This window comes from Odontomachus brunneus, unplaced genomic scaffold (assembly GCF_010583005.1).
Source record: "Odontomachus brunneus isolate Ranch 3 - 2012 unplaced genomic scaffold, Obru_v1 Obru_scaffold_259, whole genome shotgun sequence".
Lineage (NCBI taxonomy): Eukaryota > Metazoa > Arthropoda > Insecta > Hymenoptera > Formicidae > Odontomachus > Odontomachus brunneus.
Genome location: NW_022639709.1, coordinates 187,754 through 207,676, shown reverse-complemented (window position 1 = coordinate 207,676; position 19,923 = coordinate 187,754). Strand labels below are relative to the sequence as shown.

Below are 19,923 nucleotides of genomic sequence, written 5' to 3'. Positions count from 1 at the left end.
TTAAATTTATTATTTTTTTGGTACACTGAAAAAAAAGATTTGCTAAATATATGGACAACTAAAAATATTAACTAATATATTTGTATATGTGTGTGTGTGTATGTGTGTGTGTGTGTATACACTAATATATATATTAGCTAATCGTTTAGTTATCACAATTAAATAACTTTGCTATGAAAGCAAGAAAATTTGCTCCTGCAGAGAGAGAGCTAATATTTTTAGTTGTCCATATATTAGCAAATCTTTTTTTTCTTGTACATAAATTAACAGATTCGGTATTCTCGATATATGATATGTTATGTTCATTCCATCAGGCTTCCCTTCCATGTGTAAACAATCGAGACGCTGAAGAGCACGAAGGTTGGTAAAGGTTGGGACGCGATCGTCGAGATGTAAATTCGTAGCGATACGACAGGACAAACCGAGGACCGCTAGCAGGATCGCCAATGGAATTTATGAGATTCGTGGTATCGTGGTGAAATGTTTGCGAGGTGGGGAGATTGCATAAAAGTTAACGTATCACGCTCGCGGAGGTTAGTCAACGGCTGGAAGGCGGTTGTCGTTACAAGTCGCAGTGGTGGAAAGGACGAGGAGAACCTGTGAAAGTATCTCCATTAAAACGGAATTATCTCGCATTACGCGGAGCGTAGGAGAGACCATGCGAGTCGACATGCTGCGCCTGTAAGCATTTTATTATAATAAAATTAACACACGTAATGTGTGTTATCACTTTTTGAATAAATGATAACACGACGATACGGCGATTGATAACCCCGTGGGAATCGTGACGCAGAGAAAGCAAGAAGTGTATAAGTATGAGCGTATGTTGCATGTAATATTACGTATGAATGATAAGTCACGTATCTCCCATTAAACAGCAACGTGACATTAATATTATAATTTCTTACTCAATAATGTAACTGTTACATACAACATATGTTATATCGCACTTACATTGATTATTCAGTAGAGAACTATAACATTGATGATTAATTTTAAGATTAATCTTAGAATCTTGTTTTAAGATTAATGCTGCAATTTTAAGCAAATATACGAGTAAATCGTAAAATCGTAAAGTCGTAGCTTACGAATCAATCGTAAAATTCACAAACCGTAACTTTATTAACAACTTCTAGTTAGTCGTAAGATTTACGAGAAATCGCAGATATTTACAAGTTATCGTATGACATTTGGTCCGCATAGAATTGCAGATCTACTCATAGGTTCTTACGAGTTTCACGAGAACAAGTTACAAGTTTTACGATTTTGCCTAGAATTGCAGTATAAGATTAATCTAGCTATTGCTCCATTTATTGTTACTCAGTGTTTACTGAGTTACAACACACGACTGATTTTATAAGTAGTAATTTATGTGAACTATTTAGGTCGTAAGAAAAACATTTAATGTTGTGATTAAAGTTCCAACTTTGGAATAAATCATGATATATCGTAACGATTAATCGTTTTGAACGTTAATTTCACGAAAGCGAGGGCGATTATTTATGCCATTGTATATACGTGCGCAGAAGTTTCTCAGCTGGCATTTACGTCGGATATCTCCGGATGCACGGTGATGAACACGATCTAACGAGTTAATGCACCGGACAAGTGCACTTCGCGCCGCGACAAGACGAGACTTTCAAATTACGTTATTGCTCGATCTCACGACGTCATTTAATATCGTATGTTTGTATACTAAGCTATGTCACAACTGAAGGTCGGGGAATTCTGTTTCTTCGGAAACACTCCTTTCTTATAATTCGTTTCTGAATATTCTTCACTCAATTGTAATATTCAGTATTCACGAAAGTTTTTGCTCTGTATAAAACAAGAATTATTAAGCAAGAAAATAAAATTGTATGTTAATAGAATTAATTATGATTCACCAATATTTATACATATGTACTAATATTTATATATATGTACTAAATGAAAGTTAAATAAACAAATTAAAAGATGATTAAAAGATAGAGTAAGATAAAGCATATATGGATATAGAAAACTGCGCGGAGATATAGTACTATGCAAGATAAAACTAAACTTATTAATGTACATTTACAGAATTTCGGTAGCAGCTTTAATCATAGCTTTGGTAGTAGCCGAATCAACGAATAATGATGCCACCACTACTGAAAATCCACAATCCGTCGATGATATTTTAAAAGTCCGCCGTTTCTTAAAAAAAGCCGATGCGGAGCTAGAAGAATGGTATAACGAACAAAGCATTGTAGGATGGAATTACGCCTCAAACTTAACAGAGGAGAATCTGGCCACGAAACTGAACGTGTCTGTGGCAATGACAAATGTCCTGAAAAATATTTCTAAGGAATCTCTTGAATTCCTGTCGATAGATATAGAGGAAGAGGACATCAAGAGGCAGATTCAGAAGCTCGCTACACTTGGTGCTCCAATGCTCTCTGAAGAGGTAAAGATAAATAGTCGTTAACTTAGGATACCATATAAAAAGGATATTACGCGGAATTGCAGATGCAGAAGGAGTTCGAGGCGACGATCAGTCAGATGGAAAACATCTATAGCACTGCGAAGATCTGCGACTATGAGAATAGGACCAAGTGTGATCTCGCGCTCGAGCCGGAGATCACTGAAATCTTGATGTATAGTCGCAATCCTGAGGAGCTGAAACATATCTGGGTGGAATGGAGGAAAGTATCCGGCGAGAAAGTTAAGTCTTTATACTCCAGGTACGTCGAACTGGCCAATGACATGGCGAAGCTCTATAACTTCTCCGACTATGCCGCGTACTGGATGAAAGACTACGAGACCGATAATTTCCCCGAGCAAATCGGTAAGAACGCGATATCCGCGACGGGTGAACGAGGTAACGGATAAAACGATATTTCGATATCTCCTTAGAGACTCTTTGGCAACAGCTGAAGCCGCTGTATCTGCAACTGCACGCTTACGTGCGACGTGAGCTCAGGAAGAAGTACGGTGAGGACATCGTCTCTAAGGACGGCCCAATTCCGGCGCATCTTTTAGGCAATATGTGGGCTCAGTCTTGGGCGAATATCGCGGACTTTACCATACCTTTTCCGGGCAAGCAGTTGCCGGATGTTAGCAACGCTCTGGTCGAACAAGGTAGGTTTACGATTTTCGAAACTCTTTCGTTCTTTCTTTCTTTTAGGAAGTGGCAAAATAGTTAAATGGCAAAATAGACTGCAACCAGCGGGAAGCACTTAAAATAGTTGTATTTTTGTGTGTAATTTCTTCTTGTATTAGTCGTGACTCATAATTTCATGAAGGTTACAACACGACGAGCATCTTCCGTCTCGCCGAGAGCTTCTTCACGTCAATCAACTTGACCGCCATGCCGGATTTATTTTGGGAGAAGTCGATTCTAACAAAACAAGAGGATGTGGATATGATCTGTCACGCGAGCGCATGGGACTTTTATGATGGCAAGGACTTTAGGATCAAGCAATGCACGCGCATCAACATGGAAGATCTGCTTACGGCGCACCACGAAATGGGCCACATTGAGTATTATCTGCAATACAAGGACCAGCCGACTATCTTCAAGCAGGGTGCAAATCCTGGTTTCCATGAAGCGGTCGGAGATGTCATCGCTCTTAGCGCGTCGAATCCTAGCCATCTTAAGAAAATCGGTTTACTGCAAGATGACTCGACTGATCCAGAAGCAGTGCTGAATAATCTGTACGTAAAAAGTCTCGAGAAGATCGCTTTCCTACCGTTCGCTTATATGTTGGATCGATGGCGATGGAACGTATTTCAAGGAAAGGTCACGCCTGACAACTACAATTGTGACTGGTTAGTATCTAATAACTACTTACATCATACAAGTAATTATTTCACTTTAAAAAAAAAAAGGACAACTTAGTTCAGCTAAAAAAGTAGACCTCTTGTTTTACCGTGAATGATATTGTTTTCGAATGAGAATTGAATACATTAGCTTTTCCATGATTATAAATGAAACTATTAACGCATTAATTACTACATCACCGATATTTAGGTAACGCGTGACTTTCCACAAGGTCCTGTCAATTGTTTGTGGATGATTGTTTTATTTACCTAATTAAAAATTATTTTATTAAGGCTCCTGGCCTTTCGCATTGTCTTTCTCTTTTTAATGACGTCAGAAGCGACAAAATACATGTTAAAAATTCTTGCAAAATACGTTAAAATAAAAATATATATCTATAAAGTAACACTCGCAATCGATTAAACAAATTTATAAAATATTCCCTTTTGCTCTAATCAATAATTTCTTGTAAATTATGTATGTCAATGTTAATTTACGACAAATTATTGATTGTTGTAACGCAAAAGGGGAGTGTACGGAATATCTTAAAAATTTGTTTAATCGATTGCAAGTGTTACTTTATGAATATATTTTTATTTTAGCGTATTTTGCAAGAGTATACATTTTCTCGTTTCTGACATCATTAAAAAGAAATAGATAATACGAGGGACCAAGAGTCTTAAGTATTTAGAACAATATCGAATAAAAAGTAACAAAATCTTATTAACACTGAAAATTAGAGCTTGATGGGCACTAGTGGATGAATTCAGCGTGACACTCAATATATTAAGCAATTTACAAGTTCATAATTGTTTACTTTAAGGTGGTCTCTCGCAGAGGAGTATCAAGGCATAGAACCACCGGTGGACAGATCCGAAGAAGATTTCGATCCCGGCTCAAAGTACCATGTGGTCGCCGATGTTGAATATATCAGATATTACGTGAGCTTCGTGATACAATTCCAATTCCACAAGGCGCTGTGTACCGAGGCGAAGCAGTACGATCCGAAGAATCCAGAAGCTAAGCCGTTACATCAGTGTGATATTTATGAAAATAAGGATGCGGGAAATCTTCTGAAGTAAGTCTTAACTCACCGTGCTACTGCGGGAACACGATTTTGGATAGAATGGAAATAATAGATATATTTATGTTAGGTCTATGTTGGAACTGGGCTTTTCGAAACCATGGCCAGACGCGATGGAAAAGATTACGAAGCAGAGACAAATGGATTCGGCCGGACTGCTAGAATATTTCAAGCCGTTGATCGATTGGCTAACCGAAGAAAATAAGAAAACTAACGAATATATCGGATGGACGCCCAGTAATAAAAGTATGCATTGTAATTATATTTAAAGAGAAACTTATTGTATCACAAATCTTTATATATATATTAATATTTTTTCTATATTTTTTATATATTATAAATACAAGAAATCATTAACCGTATATAGTAATGTGGAGACAAGCCAATAATTCTTTTTGTTTTAGAATGCGTACAAACTAGAGGAGAGCTTCGAGTTATCGAAGAACCTACGGAATAACATTCCCCGCAGGGTAAAATAATTTCTGTTTTCTTCGATTGGAAGATAATTGTGTATCGATATGTAAAATAAATCTGATAGATAACATACAAATGATCCTTTTTCTGTACTTTTAGGATCATACAAATATCGCTCAGGTATAAATTATGACACGCACAAATGTGTTAATGAGGCGTTAAATATGTTTTACCTTTTCTAAATAAAATTACATTCCATTTTACGATACTGTTTCACTTTGCTTTACCCCCTTTGTCCCCTTCCATGCTTTTTAGCTGGTTTGCCAGTTATTTTCTTAGTTGTAACAGTTTTGCTGGTAGAAGCAGTAGCTTTTTTTATCTAAAATACGAAGCGAAGCAATATAATCCGAAGAATCCAGAAGCTAAACTGTTGCATCTGTGTGATATTTATGAAAATAAGGAGGCGAGAAAGCTTCTGAAGTAAGTTTTAACTCAACGCGCTACTGCAGGATTTTGGGTAGAATGGAAATAATTGATATATTTATATTAAGTCTATGTTGTGAAATTGAGCTTCTCGAAACCATGGCCAGACGCGATGGAAAAGATTACAAAGCAGAAACAAATAGACCCGGCCAGACCGCTAGAATATTTCAAACAGTTGATCCATTGGCTAACTGAAGAAAATAAGAAAACCAACGAATATATTAGATGGGCATTCGGTAATAAAAGTATGCATTGTAATTATATTTAAAAAAACTTATTGTGACATATCTTTAATATTTTTTCTTTATTTTTTATATATTATAAATACAAAAAATTATTAAACGTATACAGTAATGTGGAGACAAATCAATAATTTTTTAAATTTCAGAATGCGTATAAATTAGAGGAGAGCTCCGAGTTATCGAAGAATCTTTGGAATAACATTCCATGCAGAATAAAATATTTTCTATTTTCAATTAATTGGAAGATAATTACGTATCGCGATATGCAAAATAAATTTAAAAGATGATCTACAAATGACCCTCTTTCTGTATTTTTACGATCATACATATACCGCTCAAGTGTAAATCATGACATGTACAAATGTAAATGAATGTTAAATATGTCTTAGCTTTTCTACATTCCATTCTACGATACTATATTTGCATCACTTTGCGATATTTTACTTTGCTTTACCGCGTCCCCTTCCACGCTTTTTAGCTGGTTCGCCAGTTGTTTTCTTAGTTGTAACAGTTTTGCTGGTAGAGGCAGTAGGTTTTTTTACCTAAAATCAATTTTTCTTAAATCTTCTTCGTGAAAAGTATATGCTCTTTTTTACAATTCTACAGTAACTCTCAGTGTTACCTTGACCATTTTATGATTATCGATGTTGTCTTCCTCCTCTTCAGACTCTTCCTCTTCCACCAAATTGTCATCTTGCGAGGGTCTTTTCTTTGCTGTACTACTACTGTTAATTGCATATGGCAACATAGGAGGATTCTTCTGATATGCTCTCGTAAATGCTGCTTTTACCTAAAATATTAACAATTAGATTTTCTAGATTCATGATGGAAACCTAATTGAAAATATTGAAAAAAATTGTCATATGCATACTTTACTGTCAAGGTTACTCGTGAAGTCACGAAGGCCTGGCCAGAGAGAAATTTCCATCATTGAATCCAAGTCTTCCCTGAGACAAAATCAAATATTAAAGGATGAATATGTGTACTTAACACTTTCATTATTTAACCGATTTCAAAATATCAACTATAGACAGGTTAAAATATTTATTGTACATAAAAAATACGAACCTCATTAGATGATACTTTCCCATGACGGCAATGGCTGTGTCTATACCATCGGTGCCGTTATCTATCAGAGGTTTTACAATCGCGTTTCGTATATGGACCATGTAATCTAAATTTAAGGCGTCTTTGTTTGCGCCCGTGGCTAACCGCGTATGCGTCGTTAACTCTTGCATCAATCTGCAAATAATATTTTCTTGAAAAAAGCAGTCAAAATTAACTACTACTAAATTTCAGCATACGGTAAATAAGAGTAAATGTGATATTAGTACAAATTAATGGTTGTAATTAGTCTCAAAAGTCTTGCCTATTAAATCTTGTAGCTTTCGAATTTCGCCCAAACCAGCTCGGGAATCGTACCATCGCGTCGAGACTTCCTGACATTTCGCTGCCTGGTATAACAAACGAGAAACAGGCATGCAACGGAAGCAGACTCCACATCATGCTACTTCTCATCACTTTTTCGATCAAATCTCCTTGAGATATACTGTCGGCCGTCCTAGCGATCCTCTCTAGCCTCTGAAGACTGTAAATATAACAAGATTCCTCCATCGATTCCTGCCTTTGCATACAGAAATAATATATACTTACGGTGATGCCTGAGACAATTTAACGGCGGGATAATTTTCTTGCACGAAAAGAGGTGCTATATTATAATCGTGGAAGTATAAGCCGATTTTATCATTCAAATTCATATCCCTCTGCTCGGCCGCATTGAATACCTTTTTCGCGACGTCGAATGGGCCGAGTTTAAAGTTCTTGTTAGAATGTTTCTTGTCAGTCGTTTCTACGTGAGCCGTTTTTCCGCTGAGAAACTCCAAGTGATTGATCACTTGCCGAATATCATAATTCGTTGACTCGATTAAACGATCAAGATCTTCCGTCGAGATTATGATATTCTCTTTAAAGCACAGGGACTTCATCGAACTCTACGGAGGAGCACGTTTAATTAACACATGATAATAAAAGAAAGCATTACTTGAGTTTATCAAATTTATAAACTGTACCCTGATTTGCTCCACTCTGAGCTTCTGAAATTTCAGATCGTAACTGTGACAGGAAAGAGTCCTCACTTTCGTGCTAAATCGGTCATTGCATATACATATAATAGGCACTTCAGTATATTTGATTAAACTGACCAATTCTTGCATGCCACCGCGATCTTCATTACCAGCCATGCCGTCAACTTCGTCCATTAACAACACATGCTTGCTTGTGATTTTTTGTTTGTTACCTGTAATATGTGCTGTGTAGTGGAATAATTATACGTGATTATTATATGTAATTATATATTCACCTGTAAAGTAATCTTTCATCGTAGTATTAGATAACAATCCTGCGACTTCTTCTTTCAAAAGCGTCTTGTTTCTTGTATCGGAAGCGTTAAACTCTAAAAGATCGTATCCTAACTCTTTACAAACAACTTGCGCAGTTGTTGTTTTACCAACGCCTGGGGGGCCAGATAGCAAGGCTGCTTTGAAACCTTGTCCATTAGTTTGCCTGCTATCTATTAAAATCAACACAAAATATATACAAATTAATTCTCGCATATAGGCATAAATATTAGTCAAGAAAGAGTTGTTAAAATAAAAGGCATAATGCCCACACAGATGGGCATTGAAAATGTACAAGCATATAATGAACATACTGGCATCTTTGAATTTTGGATCCTGGCGATTCTTATGCCAGTCGCGTAGCCAAACATATAAGTTGTTCGCACAACTTCTATCTCCTTGTTGACCTATGATCTGCTTTAAAGATTTAGGTCTGTACTTTTCAACTAACGGTTGTGAGCCGATACTTATAGTTACCTAAGTAAAATATAATAACAGCAAGAAATTAAATTTTATTATACATACATACATACATACGTATATATATATATATATATATATATATATATATATATATATATGTGTGTGTGTGTGTGTGTGTGTGTGTGTGTGTGCGTGCGTGCGTGTAGTTACTTATATATATAGTGAAAATAACGTTTGGTTTTTACCTCTTGTAAACTATTGCTTTCATCTGAAATCGGCTTCTGTACTGGTGATGATACTTTGGTTTTTACTGAAAGTTTAGTTTTCTCTGATGAAATTGGAGAAGCTTCTTTCTTAGGTGTAACTGATAGTGCTTTAGTTTTTTTCGGCGATAGTGATTTATCACTTTCAGATGTACTTGATATCTTTTTTGCGTTTGATTTTGCTTTTGTCGTAGTAGGCTTGATATCTTCAGATCTACCTTCTGGTCTTGTACGAATCATTTCCAGAAGATCGTCTTCGGTTATTTGTTTGATACCTAAACTAGAGGCCTAAAAAAAGAGATGTTAATATTAATCAAACTTATCTTATTTCATATAAGCAAACAAACATGCGAAACGTATATAAATGTGTAAAAACATACTTTTGCCAATTTAGATGGGCCAGGTTCATCTCCGACTATGACGTAATTCACTTTACCCGATATAGAATTTACTGAACGACCCCCGTAATTACGTATTAAATCTTCGGCTTCATTCCTTTCTAAAGAATCCAAGACACCTGTGATCAAGAAGCTTAAACCAGCTAAACAGTTCTTAGCACCCTAAAATAGAAATCTAATAATTAATAAAAAATATTTTCCTATTATCATAAAAAATATTGTGTTATCATAAAAAATAATTTTTAAGTTTTTCTTAGTATTATATTTATAACTGTAACAGAGTTAATGTAATATTGTATAATTAATTACATATAACTGCAATTATATATAAATATGTAAATTCTTACTGTAGGGATAGTCTTTGAACCAGGATTTCTGGCACCACCTCTTTGCAAATACTTCTCATATAATACAGCACGCTGTTTTTTCTTTTCTATCCTTTCTTCAAAGAGATCTGCTTCTTTAGCTTTTTTCTTATTTGGTGATTGTTTCTCAATAGTTTTGTCTTGTAAAGCAGAGGTAGATATTGGAGTATTTAGCATACTTGTGAAATTTAACTTTTTAGATGCAATATGTTTATTATTTGTATCCAAGTCCTCATTTAAACTAGAATTATCTTCCTTCTTATTTTGTAGTTTCTGTTTTGGAGAACTTGTGACAGTTTTCAAATGCATCCTTATGGGGAGATCATCCTTATGATCATACTTATGGGGAGATTTTATTTTCTTTGTTTTTACTTTGTTTGTCTTATTTGTTTTGTGAGACTTCTCCAAGGAACCTTTATGTTTTTTTTTTCTGCTCTCATTAGAATCTACCTCTGTAAATGTTTTATTCAGTCAAATTTTAGGTATAAAAATATTTATTTCAATATTTAATGTTTTACACACAAATATATACCTGTTTTGGTTATTGCTTCAGTATTGTCAGGAATATCTGCATCCTCGATATTACTTTTTTTTTTCTTTGTACCTTGTATATCCTGGGATGTATCCAATTGATTTAATACAGCATCAAAGTCATCATCATTATGAAACTCAGATTCCTAAAAATTCCAGTATCATTTGTAGAATGTTGATTACTTAAGCATCTTTTTTTGTATACAATATTTACCATTTTCAGTAATTTACTGTTCACTTTTGTTTCTTCTATTCTTATTATAGGTTTTTTGCCAAATAAGTCATTAGAAGACACAGCTTTAAGTGATTCTTTATTTCCATTTGTTTTAGATTGCTTAGGATCTTCTTTGTCAATGATCATATCATCCTCAGAATCTGACAAGATTGAAGTTTTCTTTGTCTTTTGTAGAATCTATATGCAAAACATTTAATTATATAATACTTTACATTATTGCAAATAACAACTGCAATTGTAGCAAATAAATTAATAAAAATATTATAAATTGAAAATTGAATGTTATAATACCTTGGAGCGTTTTGCAGATGATTTTGACTTTTCTTCATCCTCGTCTGATGAAATTACACGTCTTTTTTGAGGTTTTAGTTTGGAAGTAGATTCGTTGCTCTTTTTTTGGGAATTTGCGATCGGTGCGAAGTAAGATCTTATATCCTGTAAAAGGAGATATGTAATAATGTGTATGTATAGTTTAAACTTTATTCTTGTAAAATTGGAGAGCAATAAAAGTATAACCTACCTTAGCATTGTTCACTCCGTTTTTATTAGTTATCCGCGGCATTTTTAATGTTGCGCAATATTTAAACTGTGTTTGTGTAAATTTTGTTCAGTAAATTTTGCTTTGATAGACACAGCAATATTTTCGCGCGAAATTATTCACATATTACTAGTATTACTACACATGATACGTTTGACATTCAATCTGTTCGCTTTAGTTGCACTCTTTGCGCTTCTCAGAACACGTAATGGCTGCGTTCAGCACAGAAAGCTGCTTTGCACTATTGTAAAATTCGTGAATCTGATTGGTATATGCTCTTGAATTCAACCAAAATTAAGAGCATACTCCAATCAGATTCACGAATTTTACACAGTTGCAAAGCAGCTTTCTCTGCTGAACGCAGCCACTGGCACTTGACACAGAACGCGGAAACGCTTGCCGCACGGCAAGAAGCAACATGGTAGCCAATCAACGTACCGTTTTTTCGCAAGAGCCGCGCAAATTTATTAGTTACTGCGTTGCTTTTTATCATACGGCAGGCATTTCCGCGTCCTGTGTACAGGAACCATAAATCTATTTCTTTGTAAGGAATTTGCATGGACATAAGAATATATGGACGGAACGTAAAGTGCGATTAGACGAGAGGCTGTGAAGCCGAAGGGGTGAGAGGATTACATCATCGTGGCCATCATGGTGTCGGAGGTCTGTATCTATTATCTGTGTATAAAAACAGCGATCGTCGCCATAATGGTATGTCAATTCCATTAGAATACATACAATCATTCCCCTCACCCCTTGGGCTTTACCCTCGCGACAATATGCTCCGTCCATGGCTGCGCTCCGAAATTCACTGCCAGTACTGAAAATGTATAATTCATGTCACGTATACTATAGAATTTCAGCACTGGAAGTAAATTTCGGAACACAGCCCATATATTCTTACGTCCATGGGAATTTGTGTTTGTCCAATATGTGATGTCCAATAGCTGAATGTGTTTTCTAGAGACTTACCTTTTAGAAAGCAAGTTCCCCAGAAAATTAATTTAGAGGGTCGATTGTGGATATTGACAGTGAAATCGGAACATAGCCTAATGACTCTTGCACACAGGACGCGGTAATGCTTGCCGCGCGGCGAAAGCTAATCAATATGTTGTTTTTCCGTAAGAGCTAGAAGGTTATTACGGAAAGCAGCATATTGATTGGCTGTCGCGCGAACTTCCGCCGCGCAGCAAGCATTACCGCGTCTTATGTGCAGGAGCCATAACAATCGAGACCCTTTGTTCTGAGCTTGGTTTGAGCCTCTAGCCAAATATTGAAGGAAGGAAGGAAGGAAGGATGAGCTTGGTTTGACATTTTATATGATCTCGTAGTATTACTTATCGTGACAAAACGAAAGACTTTTAGAGAACAATTGCATCGTTGTTATGCCTGTAAGTCTTTATTTATATCATCATATTAATGCAAATTAATAACGTTTCAAGTTAAATATCATTCTCAGGGCGTTGTCTGTGTAACGTAACCAAAGCGTAATGTCAACTCTTCCTGAATTGAGAATATATTTTTATGACTATTTTTATACATAAATATCTACGTAGAAAAAATGTAATTTAATCTTATCATGTATGGATTGTTACTTTCATTCTGAATGATATGTAATACAGACTAATAATCCATTAAACTAAAAGTATGTTGTACATAGCTTATTATAGTAATGGATTAGTCATACATCTGACTTGACTGCAATCTGACTTATTTTTTTTTTATAAATTATCAAGAAACGTCCGATACTCCGTTTTATACTCCAAATGCTACTCAATTTAACATTCATCATGATACATAAAGCTGATACTTTCTGTTCCATTCAAATTTTCAGGCTTATCATTCAAGTTTCACACAGAGCCATGGCACCATTGGAAACATGGCTCTCTTGCCAATCAAGACCACATTCAGAGGTCCAGCTCCTCCTTTTAACAACAAAGATATAATTGATGAAGCATTATATTTCTTTAAAGCCAATGTATTCTTTAGGACATATGAAATTAAGGTAGAAATATATTCAGAGATTTACCATACAGTAAAGGAAACTATTACATATAGCAAATTATATTTTTGTTACAGAGTGAAGCTGATAGAGTTTTGATCTATATCACTTTATTTATTACTGAATGCCTGAAGAAATTGCAAAAATGTGCAACCCAACCACAAGCCATGAACGAAATGTTTTCTCTAGCCATTTCTAAATTTGATATCCCTGGTGATGCTGGTTTCCCATTGAATTCTGTATATGCCAAACCAAGCAGCCCTGCTGAAGCTGGTAAGTACTAAGAGTTTACATATAGAACAATTGAATAATTTATAAATATACTAAATACACACATGTTCCTGTATTATCAATTGGTGGGATCTTTGAATTTTAGATCTTATGAGACAGTATCTTCATCAGATCAGACAAGAAACAGCTGTTAGAATTGTTGAAAAAGTATATGGTGAGGATGGCAAGCCAAGCAAATGGTGGCTTTGCTTTGCAAAAAAGAAGTTTATGGATAAATCATTGTCTGGACCTGGGCAATAGCTTTTCTCATGTAAATCCGCGATGTTTTAGATATTGCATATAGATTAAGAATTTTATAATTTTAAAAAATATATCAATAAAAGCATATTGTAGTTATTGACGTGATTAATATAATTGTAAGTATAATTTACAGGATCTCATTATTTGACACAGCTATCCTTAAGTTCCCTTTTTAATTAAGTATTGACTTTATTAATTAGTTCATATATAACAAAGTTAATTAACATCTAATTAGAATGGGAAATTTAAGGATAGTTTGTACAAGAAGAGAGTGGTTTTAGTATACGTTTTGAACGAATAATTTGGCGCGTCAAACAAGATCCCTCCGTAAATTATATTATTAGTCGCACACCAATAACCGCGATATGCTCTTATTAGCCATATTCTTCAATTTCCATAGATTTGACATTTATCACAATACACATATACATGATGAAGTAACGATTCATCTTATCTTTATTTTCATTGTTTATTTATCTTGCTTTATATTGTTTAAAAATATGTTATAGAGAAATAAAGAAATTGAATTTTATACCTGATATTCGAAGCTTTCGCAGTGTGTGAATTTCATACGCGCACATGGAAAATTAACTTTTCTCATTAATTTGTATATCGTTTTATTTCTTATGAATACAAATAATATTATCGCTTTCTGCGGAGAGACAACGAATTTCGCCGCAACCATGCGGCACGACGGGAACCGCCGATTGTCTGTGAGTAACGATGTCCTTTACCTAATCCGCGCGAGCTCCTGCCGGCGGAAGTCTTGCCACGCAATTCACGATGCTTGTGAACTGCATTACATATCCAATTCATCTTTGGATCATTACGAATTGCCTGGAATATAGAGGAAAAGAGAGCGTCAGAAATAAAAGCGAAACGAATTGTCTTGATTTATTTAAGTTTTCATTCCTCAGTCATCCAAGGAAGATTAAAGAATCATTATCTTATTAGATCTCATTGGTGATATAGTGTCATCATATTACGTATTATATTTGTACCATATTATTGTATCATATTATTACATATTATATTTATATTTGTACCAAAATATTTTTTCTTTTTCATGTAATAGTTACCAAAAGTAACATATTAGTTTTATACATTACCTTGTGTGCGGGATCAACCAAAATAACTTCGTAATATTTATACGATGAATCCTGAGCCACCCAGTAGCTATTTAGTACTCGCAATCCGCCGCAACGACGGCCAACACGTTCCTGCAAAACAAATTCTTAAGTAACGAATACTAGTATATAACTACTAATAAATTGCGACTTTTTTGTTCAGGAATGTACAAAATTGATATCCCCAATTAAACGTAAGAGTGGTGCATAACTCATCATATGAATGGTCGAGATTTTTTAGGTGGTTTTAATGTTGTATTCATTACTTAATATCTTACTTCAGCAACTGATTGAAGTTTCCTGGTTGGCTTCAACTGATTCACACCATGGCTCTTAGGTTTGCCATAGGTTGCACCCTTGGGAACTGGGCGTTTGCGACCACCACGGCGCACACGGATTCTAAAGATTACGAAGCCTGCATCACATAAGTCCATATGTTTATATAATATCTTTATAATCATATTTGTTACAACAAAATAATAACTAGATAATCAGCAATACATATATGTCCTCACAAAACTGTAAGAGTGGTGCATGTAAACTCATCAGGTAAGTTAGATTTTATGAAAGAGAAAAAGGAGATCTCTACAATTACTACAAATTTGAAAAATATACATTGAAAAGCAAAAGTTTTAGCTGCACGTGTCTATGCAAAAGTATCATTACATACATGTTATATAAAAATACTTTTGTTGTAAAAACCTCAAATAATTTAAATATTTTTAAAAACAAATTTAACTTTTTTTTTAATATATTTACAATTTGATAAATATATATTTGATAATAACTTTTACCTTGTTTGGCTTTGTAACCTAAACGACGAGCCTTGTCAGGTCTAGAAGGTCTAGGAGCACGATGCATCTTTGTTAATTGACGATATTGCCAGCATCTAACACGCAATAAGAAGCGAAGCACATCGCTCTGCTTCTTGCGATACAACTCCTGCATATACTTATATGCCCCCATCGCGAATTCCTGCAGAACAAAAATAATCAACAGATTATTAAACAGTGCATTATTTGGGATGCAGGCATTATGCATCACGACACTAACTTCTTTACGCTAAAGCAAATCGCCCAGCTTTCTTAAAAGCGTACACGCGTGCAAATTACTATTCGTGGTAGAAATTTTCGAGATATTCACGCCCGCATCCAAAATTCACGAAGAAAATACGAACGATGGTTCCAGGCATGGTAAACATCTTCGAGGTTAACATTTTCATTACACCGGATATATAATCGCTCGTTATGAAAATATACGAAAAATATCGGAATACCCTGATCGAGAAAATTTAGCGTTTAATCTCCTTATGTCATGATTCGTGCAACAGTTTAAGATGTTAATGATTGAATACGATTTTCAGTAAAGTCACTCACCCCAGTCGAGCAAGATGGGAAAAAGAACGTGGCTACCGCTCGCCGATTGTGATGGCAGTCGACCACGCATAACAGTATACAAGATAGTAAATTCGACGTTCTTCTTTCCTCACATCGCTCTCAGAGACCTCTAAAACAAGCCACCTGAGTTGCATCCACAAACGTTCGTCGATGTATTAGATTCGCTTGGAAGACAGAAAAAATGTCACATTAACTATTCAATATTTAGTAAATTATTAAAAATAATACTTAATTCCTACCGATATTATACAAAAAGATTCGTCATACTTTGTGAGTTTGAATCTCAGCTAATTAGGATTTAAATCTTAGCTAAGAATGACCTGATTATTTAGTTTACTTCCTAAGGCTGTGTTCCGATATTTACTGCCAATATTGAAAATCTATAGTATACGTAACATAAATTATAGATTTTCAGTATTGGCAGTAAATATCGGAACAGAGCCCAAGTCTCTGCTATGAAGCGCTACCGTTTGCAATGAGAAATCGAAGTTGATGGATAATTTCATTTTCAAATAGTAAAATGTAATAGAAGATCAGAAAAACATTTATTTCGAATGTTGTAATTCAGTACCACTTATATGGGATAATATGAGAAAATTATTTTTCTCACACGTGTCTCTCTCTCTCTCTCCCTTTCCCTCCCTCCATCTCTCCCCCCTCTCTCTCTCTCTCTCTCTCTCTCTCTCTCTCTCTCTCTCTCTCTCTCTCTCTATATATATATATATATATATATATATATCTATCTATTTATCTATCTCTTTCTTTTTCTGTATACTAAACCTGCAATTTATTTTCCATCATTTTCCTCTCTCTCTACTGTTTCTATTTTAATCTAATTCGTTCAATCGATTTCTCGTGCTTATTAGAATGCGTTTTGTTTGTCAAAGCGCCAATTTTGTTTGTTCGAGCAGTCCTCTTCTTCCCCGCATGATCACACGCGATTCATCCCTTGAATTTCATTTCAAATAACACAATAGCCATATTCTTTTCATTTCCACGTGTTATACCCTTCTCAGGCCTTCCAAGGAATAGTCGGCACAACTATGGGTCTGTTCTTTTTCGAACAACTTCCTGAACCGGTATACACTGATGCATCAGACTAAAACAATGTATCTGTTTTATATCGCTGAACTAGTATACACTAATGAAATTTAAAAAGAAACAGGTATAAACATTTAAGACTTGGTGGAAAAAAGAGAAGAGAACTAGTGCAATCTGTAGCATAGTCAAGTTAACAATAAAAAATAAACCTTTACTTATTCGATTATCGGAAGATTCGATGCAAGAACAGATGCAAGAAAACAGATACATTGTTTTAGTCTAATGCATCAGTGTATACCAATTCAGGAAGTTGTTCGAAAAAGAACAGACCCTTTGTTGTGCTATTCCGCTTGGAAGGCCTGAGAAAGGTATAACACCTGGAAATGAAAAGAATATGGCTATTGTGTTATTTGAAATGAAATTCAAGGGATGGATCGCGTGTGATCTCGTGTCACAAAAAGAGAAGGAGACCAAAGACGTAAAATAGTCAATGCAGCTGCAAAGGGACCAAAACGCGGTTCACGCGGCGAGTTGGAGCTTTGAAACGGCGACGAGACGGCGCGGTCGCAATATCGAGCGACCCGGTGACCTCTCGGCGGAATTGATTATTTTCAACAGGAGAGAGTCACCCTGAAATATACGCGGCTACGTCGACGCGACGGGCATGACACGCTGAGCTATGTAAGCGGTAGTCCGTCATGGATAGTCGCTCGGGCAGCATAAAGGACCCAATCTATTACCCGGATAGCGCGGATAACGCGCCGGGGGTGGCTGCTGCGCTTGCGACGGGCTCCGGTGAGGCCGACAAGAGCCAACGTAGCTCGCTCGACAGCCAGCGAGAGGTCAGCCTGGAGGATGGCAACGCGCTCAAAGTGCCCCGTAAATTCATCACCAATTGGAGGCAGGCGTGCGACCGGACGCGCGACCGCACCAAGGATCTTCTCAAGAGATGGAGAACGACCGCGAGCAACGTCGAGGAACTCCGCGGTCCACCGTCTGTCGCTGTGCCGGAACTGGAGCAGCCTAGCTGGAGTGTGCATGTCTGGAGTGAGTATGCCTGAACAATCCTTCGTTGTTCGGCGAAACTCTGGCTCGATTAATTTTCTCGATTTATTATTGGAGCGAGCGAGAGATCCGCGGGGATAGAGTTCATCGGAATCGCGCGATGTTTCACCACAGAAATATAGATCAACATTAGACTTAAGAAGTTTTCATTACATTGCTGAATATGTGTATGGTAGCGATGTTAACGTGACTTTAAAATATTATATTCCAGGATATTATTCCAGAGTATTATTTTCCAGGATTTTTAACAAACCTTAAATCCGGACATTGCAAGGTTTTCTTGATTGATTCAAGTTTGTCTTGTGGTTCATTCTCCGCGACAGAGAAAATCACCGCGACATTGTATTCCCATGTAAAAAACAATTTAATTTAAAACTAAGATATCGTAGTAACATTTTAGTAATATTGACTTTTGCGTTATATGGGTTGTGTTGAATAATAAATTGTAATCGCTACTTATAGATAGACGTGCGTGTGAACAACACACAGTTGCGATTATCGATTAGTTGAATGAAACTTTTTTAACTTGAATGATTAGAGTTGAATTAAATATTGTTATCCGAATTTTATCATTTTCGCCTACGTTATTTTCTCGAATCACAAGATATTATAATGATATAACATGAATTAAATTTGACTGTACAATTAATTATTAATTATTAATTAACCGTGTGATTCGTTAGCTACCTGGGTGAGCCGCTATCCGAGCGACGACAGTTTGTGCGCTATTAATGAGTTCAGTAAAAGCGATGGCTCGCAGGTCTTAGCTCCCATACAGCGCGATAAGTTCTCACATTTTTTCACGTACCTCTTGGACCACGACAAAGACGGTTACGTCGACAGGAAGGACTTCGCGATACTCTCGGAGGTATGCACTTTTAAAAATGCGACTCTCGCAAATCCGGACATCAGGACGGAAGGATATTTTTAAGGATATTTTTCTCTTGCCCTGAAAAGCGTTTGAGAAGATTTGCCGATTGGTCGTGGAACGGTCCGGAGTACTTGAGATTGTTGGAGATCGAAAGTGGATTTGCCGGATTAATCCTGCAGGACAAAAAGATGCCTGCGGAGTCAGACAGAAAGATCGATCTCGACGACTGGTTGTCCTGGTGGGCGCAGACCGTCGCACCGCCAGACGGCGCCAGTTACAACGACATGCCGTTCTGGATCAAAGTTATGCCGCGGGTGTTCTTCCTCGCGATAAACAGCTCCGGAAGCGGTATGATCAGCAAAAAGGAACTCTCGGCCTTCTACAATTCCGTGGTTGGCTTGGACATCGACAGGATAAACAAGTGCCTGGATATCGCATATGACTCTATGACTTCGGTAAATTAATCTATATAATTCTTAAAATAATAAGTGCATTCTTAAGTAGTTGTTAATTACAATTATAACACATGTAAGCGATATTAGACTATTGATAGTTAATTTTGCTTACACTCTATTATTAACTCTCTTACAGCTTTTTATATTTTTCTTACAAATACATATTTATATATCTCGAAAAATATAAAGTTATACTTTAAATTAAATATATTAATCTCTCGTACAGCAAAACGTAAATGAATCCGTGGAATTAAATTTCATTCTTTCTAAAAAAATTCGTT

General features: G+C 36.0%; 5 protein-coding genes across 8 annotated transcripts in view; 3 read left to right on the top strand and 2 right to left on the bottom strand.

Annotated features, from left to right (window-relative positions):
- Window positions 1-513: 513 nt before the first annotated feature.
- LOC116852864 (angiotensin-converting enzyme-like) lies at window positions 514-5,542 on the top strand. 2 transcript variants are annotated; one of them, XM_032833612.1, is made up of 9 exons: window positions 514-681; window positions 2,062-2,425; window positions 2,488-2,806; window positions 2,875-3,099; window positions 3,264-3,789; window positions 4,605-4,859; window positions 4,936-5,111; window positions 5,270-5,335; window positions 5,439-5,530. In XM_032833612.1, exons 1-8 carry the CDS (start codon window positions 659-661, stop codon window positions 5,320-5,322), a joined length of 1,941 nt encoding a protein of 646 aa, XP_032689503.1. In that variant the 5' UTR covers window positions 514-658; the 3' UTR covers window positions 5,323-5,335; window positions 5,439-5,530. The 2 variants fall into 2 exon arrangements, with proteins under 2 accessions (XP_032689503.1, XP_032689502.1); XM_032833611.1 differs by having other exon boundaries at window positions 5,270-5,542.
- A 505-nt stretch (window positions 5,543-6,047) lies between these two features.
- On the bottom strand, window positions 6,048-11,540 carry LOC116852863 (replication factor C subunit 1). Of its 3 annotated transcripts, none has more exons than XM_032833608.1 (17): window positions 11,484-11,540; window positions 11,136-11,394; window positions 10,907-11,050; window positions 10,595-10,792; window positions 10,382-10,526; window positions 9,832-10,301; window positions 9,467-9,646; window positions 9,069-9,374; window positions 8,715-8,877; window positions 8,364-8,573; window positions 8,074-8,312; window positions 7,658-7,995; window positions 7,374-7,592; window positions 7,073-7,246; window positions 6,876-6,951; window positions 6,627-6,794; window positions 6,048-6,546 (listed from the first exon to the last, which is right to left on the bottom strand). In XM_032833608.1, exons 2-17 carry the CDS (start codon window positions 11,175-11,177, stop codon window positions 6,445-6,447), a joined length of 3,174 nt encoding a protein of 1,057 aa, XP_032689499.1. In that variant the 5' UTR covers window positions 11,178-11,394; window positions 11,484-11,540; the 3' UTR covers window positions 6,048-6,444. The 3 variants fall into 3 exon arrangements, with proteins under 3 accessions (XP_032689499.1, XP_032689501.1, XP_032689500.1); XM_032833610.1 differs by having other exon boundaries at window positions 8,074-8,300; window positions 11,484-11,500; XM_032833609.1 differs by lacking the exon at window positions 11,484-11,540 and having other exon boundaries at window positions 11,136-11,409.
- Window positions 11,541-12,338: 798 nt separating this feature from the next.
- LOC116852869 (actin-related protein 2/3 complex subunit 3) lies at window positions 12,339-14,218 on the top strand. Its single transcript, XM_032833616.1, has 4 exons — window positions 12,339-12,544; window positions 12,988-13,158; window positions 13,233-13,428; window positions 13,532-14,218. Exons 1-4 carry the CDS (start codon window positions 12,539-12,541, stop codon window positions 13,684-13,686), a joined length of 528 nt encoding a protein of 175 aa, XP_032689507.1. The 5' UTR covers window positions 12,339-12,538; the 3' UTR covers window positions 13,687-14,218.
- Window positions 14,219-14,278: 60 nt separating this feature from the next.
- LOC116852868 (60S ribosomal protein L15) lies at window positions 14,279-16,330 on the bottom strand. Its single transcript, XM_032833615.1, has 5 exons — window positions 16,190-16,330; window positions 15,608-15,788; window positions 15,092-15,228; window positions 14,796-14,906; window positions 14,279-14,523 (listed from the first exon to the last, which is right to left on the bottom strand). Exons 2-5 carry the CDS (start codon window positions 15,777-15,779, stop codon window positions 14,329-14,331), a joined length of 615 nt encoding a protein of 204 aa, XP_032689506.1. The 5' UTR covers window positions 15,780-15,788; window positions 16,190-16,330; the 3' UTR covers window positions 14,279-14,328.
- A 1,561-nt stretch (window positions 16,331-17,891) lies between these two features.
- LOC116852852 overlaps window positions 17,892-19,923 on the top strand; it is a 3,308-nt gene continuing 1,276 nt past the window's right edge. The window contains exons 1-3 of the mRNA XM_032833585.1: window positions 17,892-18,298; window positions 19,000-19,184; window positions 19,274-19,642. Of these exons, the coding sequence (XP_032689476.1) occupies window positions 17,950-18,298; window positions 19,000-19,184; window positions 19,274-19,642 (903 nt within the window). The 5' untranslated portion in view covers window positions 17,892-17,949. The remainder of the gene's footprint in view (window positions 18,299-18,999; window positions 19,185-19,273; window positions 19,643-19,923) is intronic.

Excerpts from the sequence above, each read along its gene's own strand:
- LOC116852863 (XM_032833608.1), bottom strand. The coding sequence starts at position 11,177 with ATGCCGCGGATAACTAATAAAAACGGAGTGAACAATGCTAAG. Across the intron at positions 10,302-10,381 it reads TGAAGCAATAACCAAAACAG|AGGTAGATTCTAATGAGAGC; the intron begins GTATATATTTGT and ends AAACATTTACAG. Across the intron at positions 9,647-9,831 it reads GTTCAAAGACTATCCCTACA|GGTGCTAAGAACTGTTTAGC; the intron begins GTAAGAATTTAC and ends TTTCTATTTTAG.
- LOC116852868 (XM_032833615.1), bottom strand. The coding sequence starts at position 15,779 with ATGGGGGCATATAAGTATATGCAGGAGTTGTATCGCAAGAAGCAGAGC. Across the intron at positions 15,229-15,607 it reads AGGTTACAAAGCCAAACAAG|GCTTCGTAATCTTTAGAATC; the intron begins GTAAAAGTTATT and ends TATGTGATGCAG. Across the intron at positions 14,907-15,091 it reads AACTTCAATCAGTTGCTGAA|GAACGTGTTGGCCGTCGTTG; the intron begins GTAAGATATTAA and ends TTTGTTTTGCAG.
- LOC116852864 (XM_032833611.1), top strand. The coding sequence starts at position 659 with ATGCGAGTCGACATGCTGCGCCT. Across the intron at positions 682-2,061 it reads CGAGTCGACATGCTGCGCCT|AATTTCGGTAGCAGCTTTAA; the intron begins GTAAGCATTTTA and ends GTACATTTACAG. Across the intron at positions 4,860-4,935 it reads GATGCGGGAAATCTTCTGAA|GTCTATGTTGGAACTGGGCT; the intron begins GTAAGTCTTAAC and ends TATTTATGTTAG.
- LOC116852869 (XM_032833616.1), top strand. Across the intron at positions 13,159-13,232 it reads TTAGGACATATGAAATTAAG|AGTGAAGCTGATAGAGTTTT; the intron begins GTAGAAATATAT and ends TTTTTGTTACAG. Across the intron at positions 13,429-13,531 it reads AAGCAGCCCTGCTGAAGCTG|ATCTTATGAGACAGTATCTT; the intron begins GTAAGTACTAAG and ends TTTGAATTTTAG.